Consider the following 20,514-nt stretch of genomic DNA (forward strand, 5'->3'; position numbering starts at 1 on the left):
ACTTGTTGCTGTAAGGTCTGCACCAGTCCTTTTCAGTGGCCTCTGTTCTGGCTTTTCTTGAGGATGGTATTAGTCTTATGCTACTGACAGAAATTATCACTTGCTAGTGAACCACTATTGGGGATGCAAATTAACATTACGTGCAGTATTGGTGAGGTGATGGAACAGTGGAGATGAAGAAGAAAACTATGTAGTTGTTTCTCTGCTGCAGGACTGGAAGCAAATGTGCCCCCTGGATAGAATTGCTCAGGTGATTGTGCCAGGATTGTGTTCAGTAGTATCTTCTGAATCCCTTCCCCTCCTCTTTCCCCATCCCTTAATGTGAAATCTGTACTTGCCATGGATGATGGTCATAGCTGAATATAGTTGCAACTCAGCTCTCAAAAAATGCTTTCTGTGTACATCTGACAACAAAGTCTTTCACTCTTAACCTTTATTTTTTTAAAATGTTACTGTGAGATCTTCCTCTCTGGCTTTTAAAACGCTCTTACCTTGTCTGTGTAAAATCTCTCTCTTGAGGATAGTTTGCCTCTTTTTCTCCGTGACAATTCATCCTTCCACTTCTTGTCCTCTTCTATGTCAACTGTAACTTTCTGACACTGCTTTATGGACTGAGTATTTGTCATTTTACTATCTCTCATATCAGTTTTGAATGTTCTACTTCCCCGATGACACCAGTCTTGACCACCTATTTACCAACTTTTTCATACTTGCTAAATGGACAAATGTATTTCTAACTAACCTTTACTTTCTGGAACAAGACCAAATTGGGAGAAAACCTGCTTCAATCACCCTGGTTTATGTCTTTTTTGTCCAAACCATTATTAGCTTGCCTGTCTTCAGACTGTAGGCTACTTTCAGCTGTTGTCTGCTTATTAAGTGCCAAACAGGATTTTGACTCTCTTATTTGCAAACTAATGATTACAGAAATGGCCCGGTGCTGACTAGTAGTTTTATCCCTATTTATTTCTGATTGCATCATCCCTTTTTCCTTGGAAGATCTATATCCTTTGCAAGGTAAAGTACTGAGAGAGAATGTAGTATATTTTGAGTAAGTTCTAATGTACAGATGGATTCCTTACCAGCATGAGGCACAATATGTCAACCGGTGACATTTCAGTAACGAAAACAAGATGCTGCAGCATCATTCAGGTTTTTTTATTTCAGTTGTCAAGTTGTTTTTAACAGAGATACCAGTGTTAGCAGTAGGGCTGATCTGTATGAAAACATGCAATTTAAACTCTGAAACTCAGAGCGTCTGCTGTGCTGAGCCTCATCTTAATTTAGAGAGAAAAAGTAGGTTTCACATATAAGGACTGAGCAGTGTCTTCACTGGTAGGTGTTATTTTTTGTGTCTGTGTTGGTCTATAGTATCTAATTATTTTTTTTCCTGCTTTCTGAAAACTAGGACACAACTTGACAGATCTTGAAAGAAGAGAACTACTGGCAACAGCAGCATCGTTGTATGTGGCTGAACAACTGAGATCACAGCGATTTCTAGGGACTCCAAGGTAAGTTCATTTCTAGGAACTCAGATGTGCTTATGCGTTTTGTTAATGGCATCTTCTCATGCATGAGAGATGCTGGTGAGAAACTGTGTAGTTTCTTAATATAGCCTGGGTTTTTTTTCCTAAATTCAAATAAGATGTGGCTTATATTTCCCTACTCACACAAGTCATACATGATTATTTTTATTCTACGTATTAGCAAACTAATAGGGACAAAAATGTGTTACAAGCCAGTACAGTAATTAATGCACATCAGGAGTTTCATTAATGCAAAATATTGCTGCATTAGTAACTAACCACAAATTGAGCATCACAAATTTCCCATGTGCCTATTTGAAGTGATCTAAGGACTTTGGGATGATATGAATATTCAGCTACAGGACTTTAAAAATGCTGTGGATACATGAGTAATTTGATACTTTGATGAAGAATCTTAACAGTTTAGGGTCTAATTCTGAAAACACTTTTTGACTAGTATTTACTCGAGCTGGAGAGTGAGCATCTTGCCGTACACATGGGTTTTGGTGCTTTTTTTCCCTCCAGTCCCTTATTCTTTTGGATAGTAGCTGCTAGTAACTTAGGTAGTACTGTTGACTGGCCAGTCATCGCAGTAGCTTTTATAGAAATACTAATTCACTTCTTTGGGTTTTTGGAGCAGTATGCTTTTTTCCTCTGAGATGTTTCTAGCTTTCGCTGTTCCCTGGTGCGTTGTCAATGCCTTGAGACCTTCTATTAGAATAACTGAAGTTGTGAAACTTTATATTTGCAATGGTCGTAGACAGTGAATCCTGACTTCAGCATGACTCTTCTTGCCTCATGTTCTTTTGATGTAGTTGCTTGTGTGTGTTTGTATGAGTGGGAAGCCAGAATGCAGGATAGATGTTATTCACATTCCATGCCAGTGGTTTGACAGTGTATTCTATTACTGATTTTTACAATGGTCAGGAAAAAATCAGATATGGTTTCAAGAAGTCTTTGTTTTTATTTGTGCCCACAAAGATAAATAGTACCATATGGTATTAAAAAAAAAAAGGAAGGAAAAAAGAAGAGACATGTAGGGCAAACATAACAGCTTTATAATATATAGCATATGTAGGGCTAGGTCATTGCTTGCCTTATGCACCTATAGGGGAAAGTAAAGAGTGAAGTACTTTTTCTTTTTTTTTTTTTTGTCCACAAGTGATGTCCTCCATAGCAAATGATGTAAGGAGGAGAGAACAGACACTTGAAGGCCACTGTTCCCTAAATAAAAGATGAATGAGTGAAAATGAGGAGGAGCCTTGATTGTCATTTTTACTGGCCAATATAGGAAGTTAAGTGGTCTGGTACTGCTGTAGAGAAGTAATACATTATTTTGCACTTATGAGTAAGGATAGGAATTGTTGATTTAAGTAATGATTCTCAAACTGCTATTTCATTCTCTGCTCTGAGGGTTTTTTTTTTCCCTTTTGCCTGTAAAATGTCCATACTTGCTGTAAAGAAAATTAGTCCAATTTTCGAAGAACTTTTTAGTCTTTTCCATTGCAAGTATTTTCTTTCAGTACTAGGTGCTTGTGTATCTTAATAGAAAAGACATATACAACTAGTTGAACTGAGATATCAAGTATGTGAGGGATTGCACTGAGCAATCGGGCATTCTGTTAATCTCTTTTTTTACTGTGTTAGGGAAAGAAATACACCCTTGCTTTGGAAAAAAAAAAAGCTTGATTTTGGAGTGCTGGCCTTAACTCCTTGACATATTCCTCCACCATGAGTGGAGGAGGCAGCAGAGTCTTGACCACATGAAGTTTTAAAGACTAATCTGACTTTTTTCAGAATTTAAATGGTGAGGCTAATAAATCTTTTCAGTACAGGGAAGATCACTTTATCTTGCCATGGTGGGGTTTACTTATGTTCATCTCAGCTTTCAAAGGATGTTCTTTTCTGTCTGTTGAGGCATTTTCAGGTCTGAAGCAAATCCTTCAGAAGTTTTCCTTGAGGAAAACTTTAAAGTTTAAAACTTTAAAGTTTTCCTCAAGTGGTGTCTAAGCGTGGCTCACACTGGATAGGTCATGGTTTCAATCCACACAGGTTGTTAGATCTACTTGTTCTAATTATAGTAAAGCTGACTGTTTGAGGCCAAGTGAGAACAAGATAATGCAAAAAGACTTATTAGTAAGTAAGTAACTTCTGAAGAAAACAAATCTGATAATAATAGTCTTTCCATAAAATCATGCCGCTTTCTCAGAGGAAAAGTCAAAGAAACAAAGGCAGAATGAGTTCAAAGGACTCTGCAATGTCCCAGACAATGTTCTCCATTCCTTAGAGTAGCTAGTGTACTCCCTCTAGAGGGGACTTAGGGCTGTGGAGCATACAAGTTTCTGCAGTCCCATCGAGGATCCTTCATGGCATGTCCTTAACTTACCCAAACTGCACCTGGGTTGTTTTTGAAGCCGTTTCATGTCACGGGTACTTTTTAAGGAGCAGGATTGTGACCACAGAAAGCACATCTTTATTTGAATGGCTGCAATCTGTTTGAAAAATACTATTAAACATAAAGTGCAGCGTAGGAGCCTGTCCTACTGTCAACAAGTCAAAAAGGCCAGTAGTAATCTTGGATGCTGTTCTCTGTGGCAAAATTGAGTATTTGGAGTCTTTGCGAATTTTAAATCCATATCTGAGGATGTATGTAAATTAGACAGATTGCATGGTCCAAAGTTGATCCATAACATTCTCCTATTGATTTGGAAAAGTACATCAACATGTTGATTATTATCTTCAGAATTTCATCTGTCTGGCAGTATTTATATTGACAGTATTTTTTTTTGCATTTGCATGCACTGAAAGCAATTGAGGAATTTTTGTGTAAGGAATTGCACTGAAAAGTAGTATTCTAAAATCATGTATTCTTCTGAACTTGTCACAGCTTTCAAATAGATAGTTCTCAGCTGAACTTGAGTTATATGCTTATCTTTGCTTTTGGTTTGTTTTCTTTTCCCTTTTGGGAGCCATATTTATAGTATGCATTCTTTTCACAGGAGTATTTTGGGTTCTTTTTTTCTCGGTGATTTATTCAGTCCAAGCTCAGGATTGTTATTCTAGTGAGACAGAATAAAAATCATGCTTGGAAGTCTTTACAAAAGCTCTGCTTTTCACTATCAGGGCTACTGAGACCATAATGAGATGAAACACAGTTGAGCCAGATTAAGGATTTGTTGTCATGGCCTGCTCTTCCTTTCCTCCTCTTCCCTAGGTATGCAAGCATGATTTTGTGTGTAGTTGCTTTCTACTCTGGTTCTGCTAAAATGACCTGTATTAGCGTAGAGTTTAAGAACTCATGACAAGTGAAATTATTCTGGAAGAGCTACAAGAACGGGAATGTGTAGCAAGGAGGAAGAACTGAGAAGATGATAGCTCATAAAAGGGGTACAGAGGTTCACTGTAGCCCTCACTGGAAATCAGACTTGTAGCAGCCTCATGAAGGGAGTTCTCCTCTGCAGTCAGTATTTGCAGGGATATCCCTGGAAAAGACATGCTTTTTTTAATCCCCTGGGTGACTGAATCGTCAACTGTAAGATTCTTGTAAGAACTGTAAGGTTCTTGCTGGAGTGTGCTCTCATGATCAGTGAGCTATTGCCCCATTAGGATCAAACGCCCAGCTTTCTTCATCTAGGTTCAATTATAGAATTATAGAATGGTAGGGGTTGGAAGGGAACTTTAGAGATAATGAAGACAAACCCCCCTGCAGAAGCAGGTCCACCTAGATCAGGTCACAGAGGAATGTGTCCAGGTGGGTTTTGCAAACCTCCAGAGGGGACTCCACACCCTCCCTGGGCAGCCTGTGCCAGGACTCCCTCACCCTCACAGTGAAATAGTTTTTCCTTATATTTAAGTGGATTTTTTTTGTGTTCCGTCTTCTTTCCATTACACCTTGTCCTGTCACTAGATACAACAGGAAAAAACGTGTTGCCCCAACCTCCTGACATCCACCATTTAGATATTTAAAATATTAATGAGATCCCCCCACAGTCTCCTCGTATCTAGACTGTGTCTTGTAGTGGGATTCTTTGTTGAAATAGTTTGTGTGGTGTTGAGGTTAGTACAGGATGCAAGTTGAAGGCTGATTTGCCATTCTTGTGTTACAATAAATTGTATTGATTTAGGTGAAGCACCCACAGGTGAGTTTCCACAGTCTGCATTGCTCTGTCCCCTTGGCCTCACCAACAGCCTCCTAGGATTTATTGGCCAACAGTTACCTCGAACAGCTTCTGTTCAGAGTTACATGGATATAGCCATTTACTTTTGTTATGCAATCAAATATTAGAGTATTTTCTGTGTGTTGTATTTTTAAAATTGGAACTGGTTGTTATTTCACCAATTTTCTTTGGAAAGAGGGTTTTATGGAGTGCTTTGGGGTTTTTGTGGGTTTGTTTTTTAGGTTTGTTTTGGATTTTTTTGAATGATGATTAGCTAATGAAAATACTTGGTGTTTTGTGAGCCAGATTACTAATGTTAATATTTCACTGTGATATCTAGATAATGGGGCACATGTTTCCTAGAGGAAAGAGTCGTGAATGGTTGATGATTGTTTCATTGTTCAGCTTTCAGTTATTTTACCTAGGACTTTTCCTACTTATTCCATAGTCCAGTTTATTGTGAAACTGGTGCCACCCACAGCTGCTGAACAGATTTACAGCATCTAGTAAAATCCCAAGGTCTTCTAGACAGAACTCGATCTTGTTTCAAGTGGAGACATATTTTGGCTGAAGTGAATCCAGCTTATTTTACGTCTATTTGATGTAGTTAACCTTTGAGACCAAAAATGATGTTGTACAGTTGAATCTTCATATTTTGGCTTCAGGTTTGTTTTCATTAGTGGGTTGGGAGGGGAATAGGAGAGTGACTCTCCAGGTGTGGCTACATCATGCTATCTCATGGGTCTACTAATGTGATGTTTATACTTCTAAACCCAATTGCCTGCAGCACTTCCTATGTATTGCTTGTGTTGGCTGCTAAGAGTATTTTCCTAATTTTTCTATGGGTTTTACCCTTTCATCATTTATAGCTTGGAAAAAAAGTGAGGCTCTATGCCCATATTACCTGATATAACATGCAAAAAGACAGTAACACACACTGGAAAATGGTTTATATTGCTAACAAAAAACCCTAAAGGTTTTTCTTGCTCATGTGTTTAATATGGAAGACTGGGATCAGGGAGTCTTGAGTTAAAATCCCAACTGTTCTTGTGGGAACTGAGAGAAGTGAATTGGATTGGGCTTGAGTACACAGAGACAAAATGACCTTAATACTTTACCGAATTATTGGGGTTTTTTAAATATTTATTTGCCACTCTGTATAAGATTATGTTGAGACCTCAAATCATAGAGTAGTAGGGGTTGGAAGGGACCTTTAGAGATCATCTGGTCCAACCCCCCTGCAGAAGCAAAGTCACCTAAATCAGGTCACACAGGAACATGTACAGGTGGGTCTTGAAGACCTCCAAGGAAGGAGACTCCACAACCCCTCTGGGCAGCCTGTGCCAGGGCTCCCTCACCTGAACAGTGAATTAGTTTTTTATTATTTTTAAATGGAACTTTTTGTGTTCCAGCTTCATCCCATTACCCCTTGTCCTGTTGCTAGATACCATAGAAAAAAGGGATGTCCCAACCTCCTGACATCCACCGTTTAGATATTTGTAAATATTAATGAGATCCTCCCTAACTCTCCTCTTTTCTAGACTAAACAGCCCCAGTTCCTGCAGCCTTTCCTTGTAAGGAAGATGCTCTAGTCCAAATGAATGATGCTTTCTAAGCATAAAATAATACTTTCACAGGAAGGGTAAACGTATAGTGGGAAATTACAGATAAAATACAAACAAGTTTTTGTCAAGTTCTCAAATAGCTGGGCTGAATTTTTATATGTTTTAAAATTCTGAAAAACTAGGGGTTTCAGTGCAGTGGACGTAACACGACTGGTGGACTGCAAGAGCAGAAATGATGGGTATATTTAGCATTTTATTTAATGAATTATTGTAGGTCCATGTCTAGGTTGATGCGGTTCAAATGTATTGATGTGAACACTTAGTAATGATGGTTTGGCTGCGTGCTTTGCCTCGCCATTGCATGATTAGGGCAGGGAGAGAAGGGCTCAGAGAGAGAGCAGTGGAGCCCCACACCTCGCAGGCACGCTTGCTTTCACATAGGCTACACCTATTACCCTGCTGGAGTCTGGGACGGAGCCAGCTCTTTGCCAGCCTAGGGCTTTCCCGTATGGAAAGGCGGTCAGCTGCCCAATAGGAGAGCTTCCCGGTGCTCCTGCACCGCTGCAGCAGCACAAAATAAGGTTACGTTACATTAATTTTAAAAAGCAGGAAGGTGATGTCAAGAGGATTTGCTGGAGTCATCTGAACTGGCCTCTTGGAAAGGGGGGAAGAGTTCCTACTTGCAGCACAGCCACAGGCGCTGCTGAATGATATCAGGTGTGTTATGTGAATTGTATTTTTTGTTGTTTTCCCCTTAGAAGTGCAGTAATAACATGAACAGTTATTGCAAGTACAGCTAAATATTTATACTTTGCCTTACCCTACAAATACCCTCTAGTGTGTTATAAAGATAAAACACTTTGTTTTCATTTGGTAAGGATGACTAAATCCAGCCCACTTGTGGCTTTCTTCTTTCCTTCACTTTGGAGATATGCAGTCATCCTTAGCTCATGAAAATAACACTTTCTTATCCTTACTGTTCTGGTCCCCTGGTCAACAAGTCAAGCATTCTTTTCATGATTTACTGTTTTACCTTTGAAAGTCCTCGATATGTTTATGTAACTGCTGTAGCTTCAGGCCATTATTCCACCGTGTGGTTTTTTTTCTTTCCCCATAGACTAGCAAGGTACTAAGACTCTGTTCCCCTATTATTCATGTGATCCTTGTTTATAACAGGTTCTTCTGATTGTGACAACGTTCTCTTGTGTCTTTAGGTGTTATTTAATGTTATGCTCTTGACCTCTCAAATTTTTTTTTAATTTAATTTTTTTATAATCTTGTTTTATCAATGCTGAAACAGCTGTACTATATAATATTCTAGCTGCCTTTAAAATCTGGTATTATTTGCCGTTCTACATTGTTCAGTTGCTTATCATGGAAAGAGGATTATGCGTGCTAGAGGCAAACAAGTAGACGCAAATACATGAAGCGAGTAGTTTTGGACAGTAGAAACGAACTTCCATGTAAAATATAAAAGTTAAAATGGGACATTTCAAGAGAACGTTTTCTACAGACTGTTTTGTAGTTTTTCTTTGATTGGATTAAATTGATGGAGTTGGAATGGAAAGCAAAGCCATGACTCCATATGATTCGTGAACATATATTCCAGAAACAGAAGGGTCTGTTACAGGAAATTTTCATAGCCTATCATCCTTATGTTGTTTGTAGGGAAAAAGGTATCCTGGGCACTCAAAGATCCATGCGTTCTCAATCATTAGTATGAATGATTGTTATGAAAATGATCATTATTGGAAGTTCAAATCTCACTGAGCATCTCTTGGGAAGATCCCCAGAGGAGTGACATGTGTCTTGTTGAGGTGATTGCTGGTGGGAAAGCCATTCAGCAAAGTAAATGGACCTAAGTCCCTGTGTTTATTTTTTATTTTCACCATGTCTACTGGGAAAACAGCAGCTGCTTTAGGAGCTTTATAGCTTCTGTGGCTGCTCTTCGCTTAATGTTGAAGCTTGAGTTTACACAGTGTACACATGGTGAATGTTTTCTGTTGTGCTGCCATATTCCTGGCCCTTTTTAGTTGTGAATCTGGTCCTTTCCTCATCCATGCTTTCCTTACGACCTCTTCTTCTGCAAGATCTTCTCTTTACAACAAGACTTCTCTCTTTGCTGTACTTTGATCCCTTTTATAAGCCCAACAATTCTTTCCTTTCGTGGAGGTTTACAGCTCCTAAATCTGTTCTTTAATATTTGTCTGTGTGTAAAAAGTGTATGTATGAAACTAGAACTAACAAGGTGTGTGCTAATTGCCACGTGCTCCCTAGTTGTTTTACAAGTATTTTTAGCATCCTTTTTTTCCCCTCCATCTGTATATTTTATTTGGTGTTTTGAAGGGTAGGAATGAAATTGTGTTGGAGGTTTTTACGGAAGGGCAAAGTTTTTTCTTGACTCTGGGGGACTCCAAGCTCAGTAAATGCATATGTAACTGTATTAGCGTGAGAAGTTTTACTGATGTTTCTATCCTAGGATTATTAACATAAAAAAGATAACCATGAACATCAGCACCTTACCTTGTGAAGTTCCTTGAGGCACTGGTGGTGTGCCCTGCTGTTTGCTTGTGTAGTGTATAGCTTATTTGGGATGCTGTTGTGGTAGAAATGTTGTCAACAAAATATATGGGAACATAAAGTCTCTCATTCAATGTTGTCTGCATACTTTTACATGTATGTGTCTTGATTTGTCCATTCTTTAGCATGCCTGCTTCATTCATAGTTCACAAAGGCTGTAGTTAAATATAAGATATTGATTGAAGGTATAGATAATTCATTTATACCTTTGTTATTGAGTATTACAATTTTCAACTGTTTCTTTTTCCTTTGATTCAACTGTGAAAGTGGGATGGGACACAGAATGGCCTCATTATTGTAGGAGTATTTCTCTGTTCCCTGCAATGATTCCAAAAGCTCTTGCACACTTCATCAGTATTATTGTAATTCTTTGGCTGCAGGATATTTGGCAGCTGTTGCACCCCACTGGCAAATCCTATTCAGACTTCACTTCCATTCACCATTGCCATTGGAGAATTGATTTCTCTCTCCTCTGCTCTAACCTTTCCCAATTCATTTTGGATTGTTCAATGTGAAACATTTTAATTTCATATCATACAGCCATTCAGCTCACAATCCTTTTTTAACCTGTCACCAGGGTAACAGCATAGCATGCTTTCTTTAGGCAATCAAGTTTTTATTTCACATGCTTAATGTTGCATTAAATGTTTGCATTTTGTTTAACCCTCTTAAATACTTGGAACTGTGGATGTATTTTGCAGGGTAATGAAGTCTCTGATTTCAGTGTCAAAACTTCACATAAATTGCCTTACTTAAAATAAAAAAATAAGAAATCAAAAAGTGGATGCAGTGATGAGAAGGTTATTAATAAAATCCCAAATGTCTGAGTGAGCAAGCATTGGTAGAATCGCAAAAATACTTTTCCTCTGGAAAATCCCTCCAGAAGCTTACCTTACAATCTTTAGACCTACACTTTAGAATTACTTTTACCTGTAAGTGCTTGTAATCAAATTAATGCAAATATAGGATTAACTATGCAATAACATGACTTTAAGAAGTGAAATGTCTGGCCTGTACCTGTCAACCTGCTTCAAACTGCTTGTCAGATATGAGCGTGGAACTGTAAGCTGAATAGCAAGTGATTTATATACATAAAAATTAGAATTTAATGAGATGATGCAATTGATTAAAGAAATACAGAGTGTTTTAGTGTCTGCTTTTCCTGTACACACAAAACACTATGGTATGCACAACAGGCTATATCCATTTTGTTGCAAATGAGAATAATCATGACTTTAGATTATAGCATCATAGGTGATTACAAAAATAAAATGAAAAGGGCATTTTTGTATCTGCAAAAGCATTAATTTTTTTGTAACTGTGACCTTACAAAGCAAGTCCTGCTTGTCTTGGTAAAGGAATAGGACCAACTGGCTTAGCCCCCACCTGTTTAACTGGAACTTAAGAGATCTGTAGTAGATCTTATGTCTGTAAATATAGTTAGAGGTGTAGTGTTAAAGTTTTTTTCTCTCATGTTCTAGTCTTAATTATGTAGGTATAAAAGATGTGAGAGGGTATGTATTTAATTTTAACCTGAGCATGGCATTGCAAATAAACCCAGACTTTGCTCATTTATGATGAAATAAACCCACTGTAATGAAAGCACTAATAATACAAATTTTAACAATTGGGAATAATAGTTTTCCAAAGCTTCTCATTTGCAAAATAGATCATATGTTTCTAGCATTGTTTTCTAAAAAACCCAAATGCAGAATATTTGCTTTACTGTATTAGCTGGAGTGTTTTGAGTTTGCATTTGATAGAGCTCTTTTTGAGGAGACAGCTGCTTATTATAGATCAGACCCATAGACCTGACTTTGGTAGATTTTTTTCTTGCAATAACATCTAGCTAACTGCACATGGACAGAAATGCAGTTTCTTCTATTAATTTCCAAGGTTTCTGTCCAGTTTCCTTTTTTTTTTCCCCAAGTTGTTCTATAAGCTACCAAATATTACTACCTGCCAAAAAAGGTTTGGCAGTGTTTTGTTACTGAATTTTGCCAAAAGGAGCCAAACATATGGTAACAGTTAATTTATTGGTTCTTCTAACCTCAAGGGAACTCTTACAGAGAGCATATTACCTTTTTATCTAACATATTTTAAATAAAAGAGCTGTTGGCTTGAAATGCGATATACCAGCGTAGAAGCTGACCTTCAGTGCGGTTATGCTCAATTCAGTCTTGTTTAAGGGTAAGATTAAAAGTGTAAACATACAAGATTGAGCTAAGACTTCTTTCTTTTCAACTTTCAGAGAGGCAGATCACTTCTGCATAGTTTTAGTCTCTGTATGTGTGTGTGTGAAAGTATTGAAGAAACATTTCCATGAGAAAAAAATGAGTCCTGCCTTTGTCTCAGAAGCCTTGAAGAGTTCTTTCTTCACTTTCTTGTTAAGGTAGTTCCTGGTTTTGTGCATTACCAAATGACAGTAAAAACCACTGTTTGCATTACTTTATATAAGACCACAGGACCATTTCTTGCTTTGTGACAGCTTTGTGCCACTCCTCAGTATCTTGGAGTTGAATCTCATGCCTGAGATTTGCGCAACTCAAATTGAGTCACCTGCTTTGAGGTAGCCCTCCTTGGTTCTGCCTTAGATACTGTGTGCATTTGTCTTTGTAACCTGGTTGTGAACCTTAAAAGAAAAATGACATGGATATGTCATCGTATTTCATATAGGACACTAGGGATAGGTTATGCCTTAAATAAAAAATATCCTGATTTCTGTTGGCTCATACTAAGTATTCGAAGGCCTGGATATTTTTCTCTGAATCTGTGTTGAGACTGCTGAGAGGACTTTTGTGATTATGGATGGCTCTTTAATATTTTCACAAACTATTCTTCACTGGTTTACTTCTCTGTTTAATTAGATGTGGTGCTTCGGGTTTCTTTTGGCTGTGGCTGCCCTTTAACATGTATCTTCAAAGCTGGTGATGTGAGAGACTGGGCAGGAAAGAACAGCACAGGACCTGGGTCTTTTGAAATCAGGAATGTTTACTCATTGACTTAGAAAAGAGATGATTATAGGATTTTATCCTTTCTTTCACTGGTGCTTAGTAAAATTAGTCTTGCCACAGTTAGCAGTGCGATGACACAAATAATTTATCTGCCTATTGAATTCTGGATTTTAAAAGTACTTAAAAAAATCTGAGTTATTTGTTGAATTTTATCCTTCCTGTGCTTTAAGTGTCTGCCCTTACCCCGGTGTTGTGGTGGTATATGTTTCTGAGACTCTTCTCTCTGCCATGGGTGGTGATCAGATACACCTTGGTCTCCTGGTAATGGTTTTCTCCAGGCCCTGTTTTCCTTTTTGCTTCCAGACATCGAAATTTAAAGCAGATTCTCATCTGGCTGCACCCAGCCATTAATATCCTTAGACAAGTGAGATGCCATAAACCAATTCTCCTGTGTTCATTTCCTTGAACTAGTGAGAGTGCTTGTATGTCCTACATTTTCCCCCACACACCCCTGCAGCAAATCCTTTTTACTTGTTTCTCGTATCTTCAGGCAAATCACTAACATTTTAAAACGTTTACTAACATGAAGCACACCTTATTCCTCTATTAGCTGTGATTTGTCCACTCTTTAATCATGGACATTGCATGCCTGCCTCTACTACAAGCTTCCTTTTTTCCAAGTCTTGATGCTTGTTTTAAGTGAACCCTTTTGAGTGAAGAGAGTGAATCTTTATTCCAGTGATATCCAGAATCCTACTATTCTTATTTCCATTTAAGCATTCTTCTCTTTACATTGGGCATTGCAGCACCATTCCACAGTTCTCTTCAACTTCAATCATTTGTATGTGTCTTCCCCTAAGCATAGAATAGTGAGAGTTGATACAATTTTTCTGTTTCACAGTTTTAAAAAAGCTGGATTTCCATGAGAAATTGTCATGTTCACAGCATGTAAAGGATGGAGTATAAGTCTTCAGAAGCAAGACCAAAACAGGCTGCAGTCATTCTCATTTTAGGGAAATTACATTGGATATGGATGAGGAGACTTTGGGCTTACGGAGAATGTGGCTATTGTGCATGGATTTCCTCAGCAGCAGCGGGAGGGCACAAAAGAAAGGTTGGGGTTGAAGGCAAAGTTGTGAGAACTGTTTCTGAACATCTTCCTAAGGTTCTAAAAGTGTATTTTGAAAAGTAGTTTATGTACACTACTTCTAAAGATGTATCTTGAAAATACGTTGGCTCTTATTTTGCTAATTGTTTGTTTATTTCCTAATTATTAGTAGTTTTTCATCTAAGTTTTCAGGAGAAACGAGTGGATATACTTGCAGATACTGGATCATGACCAGTTAGGTAATGTACGTCATCATGTTTGTGCAACAGTTTTACTTTACATTTTCTGTTGAAAATGTGTCTGTTTTTTCTGTGTCGGAAAAAATAACTTTGTTCTTTCTGAACATCTTCTTGACGACAAACATGGTTCATAGTTGTTTATTTTTCTGTTCATGTTCCTATTCTATAGTTTTACCAATTAGCTTACTAAGAAAGAAGAACAGTACCACCTTTTAAAACAGTATAGGCAATCATATTCATTAAATAATAATTGGGTGTGTAAGGAATCATATTTAAGGAAAATGGGTTTTTTGTAGCATATAACAATGTCCCTTTATGGCACATATTATGTATAGATCATTTATATGTATGTCATGTGTGAAAATTGTTTTGTATTTAGGAAATTTATTTATGTGCTTTGTGAATTACCAAACGACTTTAATTAGGGCTAACTGACTTAATGGAAGACAAGAAAGCCGAAGGAACTTCCATTTAAATACATTGTAGAAGAGTGACCACATTCGTGTATTGTTTTTATACCTTATTTAACTCTCTACTCTTGATCACTGAATATTGGACTAGATGGTTGGTTGAGCCACTCAGTGTGGCCATTTTTATGTTCCCATGCTATACTGATTTTGATCCTCTGAAAATAAGCAGAAGGAATTCTAAGTAGAAGAACCCACTTTGTGTTAAACTTCATGCAGTTATGTTACCATCACTCCTTGGGTCCATCCCACCTACACAACTTGACTTCTCTACTTTAGCTTGAGTCAGTGAAAAGTTTAGTGGGCAAAAGTCTCTCTTGTTAGTACTGCGCATGAGGCACTAGCTGTTAGAAATTTCTGAAATTCTTTCACATCTGATGCATGTAACTTTGGCTAAGTAGGAAACCTACATGTAAGTTTTTTCTTACTGGCTTTCTTCACTTTACTTGTGAGACCATAACGTAAACAATGGCAGGTGTCCTATTAAAAGGATGAAAATACATGAAGCAATAACTTTATTTTCTTCTGAATACGTGTGACTTTATTAACTAACAGTTTGGGTTTGGCTTTCTGTGAACCAAATTCGTAGTACTTTAGTGTAATAAATAATAGATTAAGTCTCACCTAAAGGTAGTTCAACCTTATCCAAAGTCTCACTCGTTGTGGAGAGATACCTTTCTGTCTCTGGTAGTTATAAAAGAAAAACATGGTTAATATGAGGAGGTGAAAGCTCTGTGGTGTGAACTCCAGATGTAAGCTGAAAGTGCAGTAGAAGATCTGTTGAAGGTAATGTGAGTCACTGGAGCTCTGCTATATATTGTAATTGTCTAGACACACAGATTTCGTACTTCTTGAAGATAGGCATATTTTCTGTCATCAAATATAATTTTTAATGAGCTCTTGTGGTTTTTCTAATCTGCTTTTTTTTTTTGTCTTTAACTTAACAGTATTAGTGGCAATAATATGTTCCATAGGAATCCAGGGCAGAAGAAATAGAGAACAAAGCTTTAGAAACTGATGAAACATGCAACATTGTTTTACATGTTAGGGAAAGGAAGTGGCTATCACATTGCTTATCAGAAACTACCTTGACTACCTCTATCTAAACACCCTAATAACTTTGGTATGTGGTTTGGTAAATGCATTGTGGATATTTATGCTGTCACTCTGGTTAGTTCTTGTGTATGCAAGAAAAGAAGCATCTTTTCAAAAAGCTCACCATTATCTAGAACAAAATATTGTTGCAAATTAATCACTGTTCTTGGCTAGCTTCTGTTACTTACACTCTGGCATATAGGATGGATAAAAGGGAAAACTACTTTTTCCGGGACTGTGTGCCATCCCAAATGTACTTTCTATGTATTTCTTGATTTAAGTCTCATATAGACAAGAAACCATAATAGAACAAATATGATCAGAATATTAGAATACAGTTGTATTACAAATCTGATTTCATTGGCATGAGATGGTTAAGGTGTACTCTCTTGGTACTGCAGCAACAGCATTGCAGGAGGCGGTAAGTTGAGAAATTAAATACTTTAATGAAAGAGAAACAGTCCAAATTTTTTTTGATGGTAAGCAGATATTCAGATTGTTCTCTCTTGTCAGCATGCACATGTCAATATTGTTGGTTGATCTGATTAAAAACACATGCTTGCAAGTAGTTCTTTGGTAAATAGTTTTGCTGATTTAGGAAAGATGGTTTGAAAGAATAGATGAGAATTATATGGAAGATATCTCTTCTCTATACTTGCGAACACATGACTTGAATCTTCTTTGTGTCTCATCTCTCAAACGCTTGCAATGAGACAAGGAGCAACATCTCTTATCCAGCATTAATGCTTGTGATGTTTCCCTTTTCCAAGGGAAACCAAATGCTAAAGTGTCATAGGAGAGGAAATGAGTTTCAGATACCATGTTTTACATTTATTTATTTGTAATTTTCAAGGTATGCTGGCATCTGCTCAAGGGCTGGGCAGCCTGATCCTCCCCTGAAACTGAGAGGTCTTGGGCTGTACTTTCAGCTTCCAGCATTGCTTTGTGTTCCATCCCATTTGTTAAATGCAAAGTGCATAGAAATTTCTTGGCCTAAGCCCAAATGCCAAAACTCTTTGTCCCAGAGGATGCATCATCAGGTGGCAAAGCTTCATTCTCTGAGTCTCCTTGAATCTTTCATTCCTTCCTGCCATCAGCAGAGTAGGGTGGCCAGTCCCGTGCTGCCTGCCTGGGCCCTGCTCTTTTTCTTAAGAGATGGAAGGTAGGTGGGAACCTTCAGAGTCTGAGGAAGACTGATAACCCATATTTTCCATTTTCTGGATGTACATGCTGCGTGATTTTGTTATGGAAAGATGGACAATAACAACAATCCTGCTTTCTTTGCCTGATATATCTAAAGCTAAAAGAACTATAAAAGGTTTTTCAAGTGACTTAGAACTGTTGATGTTTGCCTACATGCTTGGAGCACACATTCACCTTCAGCTTTGTCAGAAGAGCCCCTAGTTCCTGCCAGGTTGCTGAGGAAGCTACCTGCAAAGCAGCTGAGTTAGGATGACTCTCTTCGTGGGACCCAGCATGAGCCAGAGTGAGCTCAGGTTGTCTGCAGGGTTACTTATCTTTTAAATGAAGGTGAAAGGGACTGAGGTGCACACTTAGATCTGGGTAGCTTAATTCACCGTGACCATTTCTTTAGCCTTGATCTGGGGCTCACTGATGAGGGTACTGAAGGTTTTCATTGGGCACTGGATTGCAGGCCCTTATGTCAATACAAATCACCATCAAGCCTTCTGTTAAAGGAGAAGGAAGCATCCCGATGTACTCTGGTTTGAATCAAAGCACAGTGTGCTCCATAGCATTCTTTTTTTAAAGCTTTTTAGTTTATAGTTTACCTTCCATGTAATTTAATTTTTTCCTGTGGTCACTATTCAGATAGGCTACGTGCCTATAAATATGCATGTTTGTTATTGATCTAAATGTAATATGTAAGAAAATGTAATGTAAAACCCTTTTGACATAACCATTAAGTAATTCAGCCTTTGTCCGATCAGCTGGCACAGAGGCTGGTAGAGGTTATTAGTTTGTATGACAAATGCAGAACTATAATTTACCCCTAATGGTGGTATGTTTTCATACTTGCTGAAAGGGGTATATGTATACATAAGCACACATAAAGCAGAAAGAAGGAAACTCCATTTTCAAGTAAAAGTGTACATAATATGTATAGATGGATCAATCTGAATATATATATATATGTAGAAAATGATTGTGAATAGACATAGAAAATACTTTATGTTGCTTCAAATACTTCAAATTGGGAATAAAATATTCCCAGATTCTTAGATTCCTTTCACATAATTTTTAGTTCTTAAAATAATCCTGTGAAAGTGCTGCTTTTATCTTTTCTGTGCAACGATGAACTTTTATGTTGGAAAGTGTTGAAAGTACTCAGATAGTAAAGCTTAGAGTTTTGTTTTGTTTGGCAGTACGCTTCTGTTTAGAATTCTTTTAATCTGTCCATTCCCTGCTTTTATATTCATCTGATAGTTGAAGGTTCTGTGAAGGATATTTCTTTGTATATGAACTTATTAAACCAATAATGCTCAAAAGTGTGAGATTTACTTCCCTCTCTCCTTTTTTACATCATAAGATAGGCTCTTGCTCGAGTTGTTAAATTTCGATTTGCCTTTCTTGAGTTTTTTTGGGGGGAGGACAGAGAAAATAAGAACAATTTATATGGTAGATCTAAAGTTTCATTAAAATTGCTTATGCCCTGTCCCAGGCATTTTAAGTGGGCCATCTGTCTAAACATCTCTCCATTTTTTTCTGATCATTTCCTCGACTTATTCATGAGCCATGGGAGGGCTCCTTTGTAGTCTCCATGTAGCTGGTTCAGTCTACCCCCACTGAATACATCTATGTGCTTGCATAACATATCTTTTCACAGTGCTGGAAATTCTCTGAACTTGGTTCAGATGAATGGCCCACTTTCTGAAGGTCTTTTTTTCTCCCCCTGCAAAGATTTGTATGCAGAAACTGACCTTGGTGGCTACAGAATCCAGCACATTATTCTTGATCATTTTACAGGCCACCTGCTGTGAAAGTTATGATGAAGGATTTCTTAATGATTCTTTGACCATTAACATTGTTTTAAGTCAATATTTCACTTTTATTTAACTGCTGAATAGGTAATTGCACAATTGAAAAACAGCTTTATGGAGTGTCATATAATGTGGCTTTCAAACACTTGTAATCTTTCATATGGGAGAATTTGTTACGATAGTTTGGAATTTCTCTGTGTTTACGTAAAGTATTATGCAGCAAAAATATCAGAACCAAAGAGAATTTGTAAGGTTTTTTTTTTTTTCCCCCCAACGTTAGAACTCACTTTTTGAATTGGAAGTAAAAAAAATCTATATTCAATTTCCTGGCCTTTTAGGAGCTGGTGACATTTATCATAGCTCATTACATCATCAACAGTAATTGAGAGAGAGGAGTTTATTTGCCACAAACTGCAGAAAATTGTAGTTTTATTGAGTTCCTTCTATCTGATTGGTTGATGACAATCAAAATGGACAGGCTGGGGGCAGAGATATTACTTTGACTTGCTTTTGTGAATGTCTGCATTCTTTCGTTGTTTTTTCCTAGAATAGAGAATAGTTTAACTAGTGCCTTGTTTTCCATGAGCATAGTAAGTGTGTGTCAATCTAAAATTTTTATCAGTTGTCTGTGTTCCTCATGGAAAATTTGCAAAGAAAGCAAGGACTATAATTACTGCCTTACTACAAATTCTCTCTGGCCTTCCCCCTCACTCCCATCTCTCTCATGGCTTTTGGGGGTAAAAGGGACATAATGCACTGTGCAATGTATGAAAAAAATTGTGGGACCATGACATCATCTGTTGCTGGACAAACAGTGGCAGAGGTTGAAAACAAATAAATAACTAAGCAAACACGGCTGGTTTTCTTCTTACACTGTTTAAATGTGTTTATAATTTCAGTACTTTAGAGTAATGCCTTTATGATTTAGAGCCAGGTCATCAACATACTCTTCATCTGTGCCCCTATTGCTCGGGATACTTACCTTTAGAAGACAGTATGGAGTAGAGAGTTTCAGAACTGCCCTGTTTATGGAGAGAGTTCATAAAACCCTTCTCCACCTGACTCCTCTCATGGCCATGGTGCTGCCTTTGCTGACTGCTCTTTGTGTGTAATATGCCTGTCAAGCCACAACAGCACACAGTTAGTTCTCTGTGGCCCTGCTTCCCATTCACCTGGCACTCATCTTGCTGCTAAACTTGTGTTTCTTCCTGTGACTGGTGATCTTTATGTGTAAGGAAAGCATGGTTGGTTTTTTTTTTTTGATATGTCATTTACCAAAACTGGAAGAAGAAAGGGAATAAGGGTTGAACCCTGTGAAAATCACTGTGGATTCTGAATCTAGGGTTGGAGGGGAAGCGCTTTAAGTTTTTGGTGTCTTTATGATGGTAGAAAGTGCATTTTTAAAATTTCACTATTTTTTTCTGTAAACAGAATATGTCAGGTTTCAGCCCAGTATGTACAATTTTAAAAGTGATGCATTTTTAAAATTATCCAGAAGTTTGGGGAGTTTTCCATGAAATAGTGGAAAATATATAGTCCAGATGTTTTCCCTTTGGAGGACTCAGAAGATTTCTCAGTGAAGGAAACAACCTAGGCCAAGAACAAAGAGATTGTTTCCCATGGACTGGGACTTAGACATTAAAAAAAAACCAAACAGACATACAAAACAACAAAAAAAAGCCCCATTCTTAGCCTGATAGAAACTTCTGCATTTTTAAAGTAGTTCAGACTTGAGCAACTCTCTTTCCATATCCAAGAAACTTGGACTTTGATCCTTTGTGATCCTTACCCCCCTTCCCCAATCCCATAAAAAATGATGTCCAC

General features: G+C 37.7%; 1 protein-coding gene across 3 annotated transcripts in view; it reads left to right on the forward strand.

The window, feature by feature from the left end:
- Positions 1–20,514, forward strand: part of PCCA (propionyl-CoA carboxylase subunit alpha) — a 283,334-nt gene that overhangs the window by 151,910 nt on the left and 110,910 nt on the right. For all 3 annotated transcript variants that reach the window (XM_061996271.1, XM_061996282.1, XM_061996292.1), the window contains one exon: positions 1,409–1,511. In XM_061996271.1, coding sequence (XP_061852255.1) covers positions 1,409–1,511 — 103 coding nt within the window. The remainder of the gene's footprint in view (positions 1–1,408; positions 1,512–20,514) is intronic.

The sequence above is a fragment of the Colius striatus genome, chromosome 1 (assembly GCF_028858725.1).
Source record: "Colius striatus isolate bColStr4 chromosome 1, bColStr4.1.hap1, whole genome shotgun sequence".
Lineage (NCBI taxonomy): Eukaryota > Metazoa > Chordata > Aves > Coliiformes > Coliidae > Colius > Colius striatus.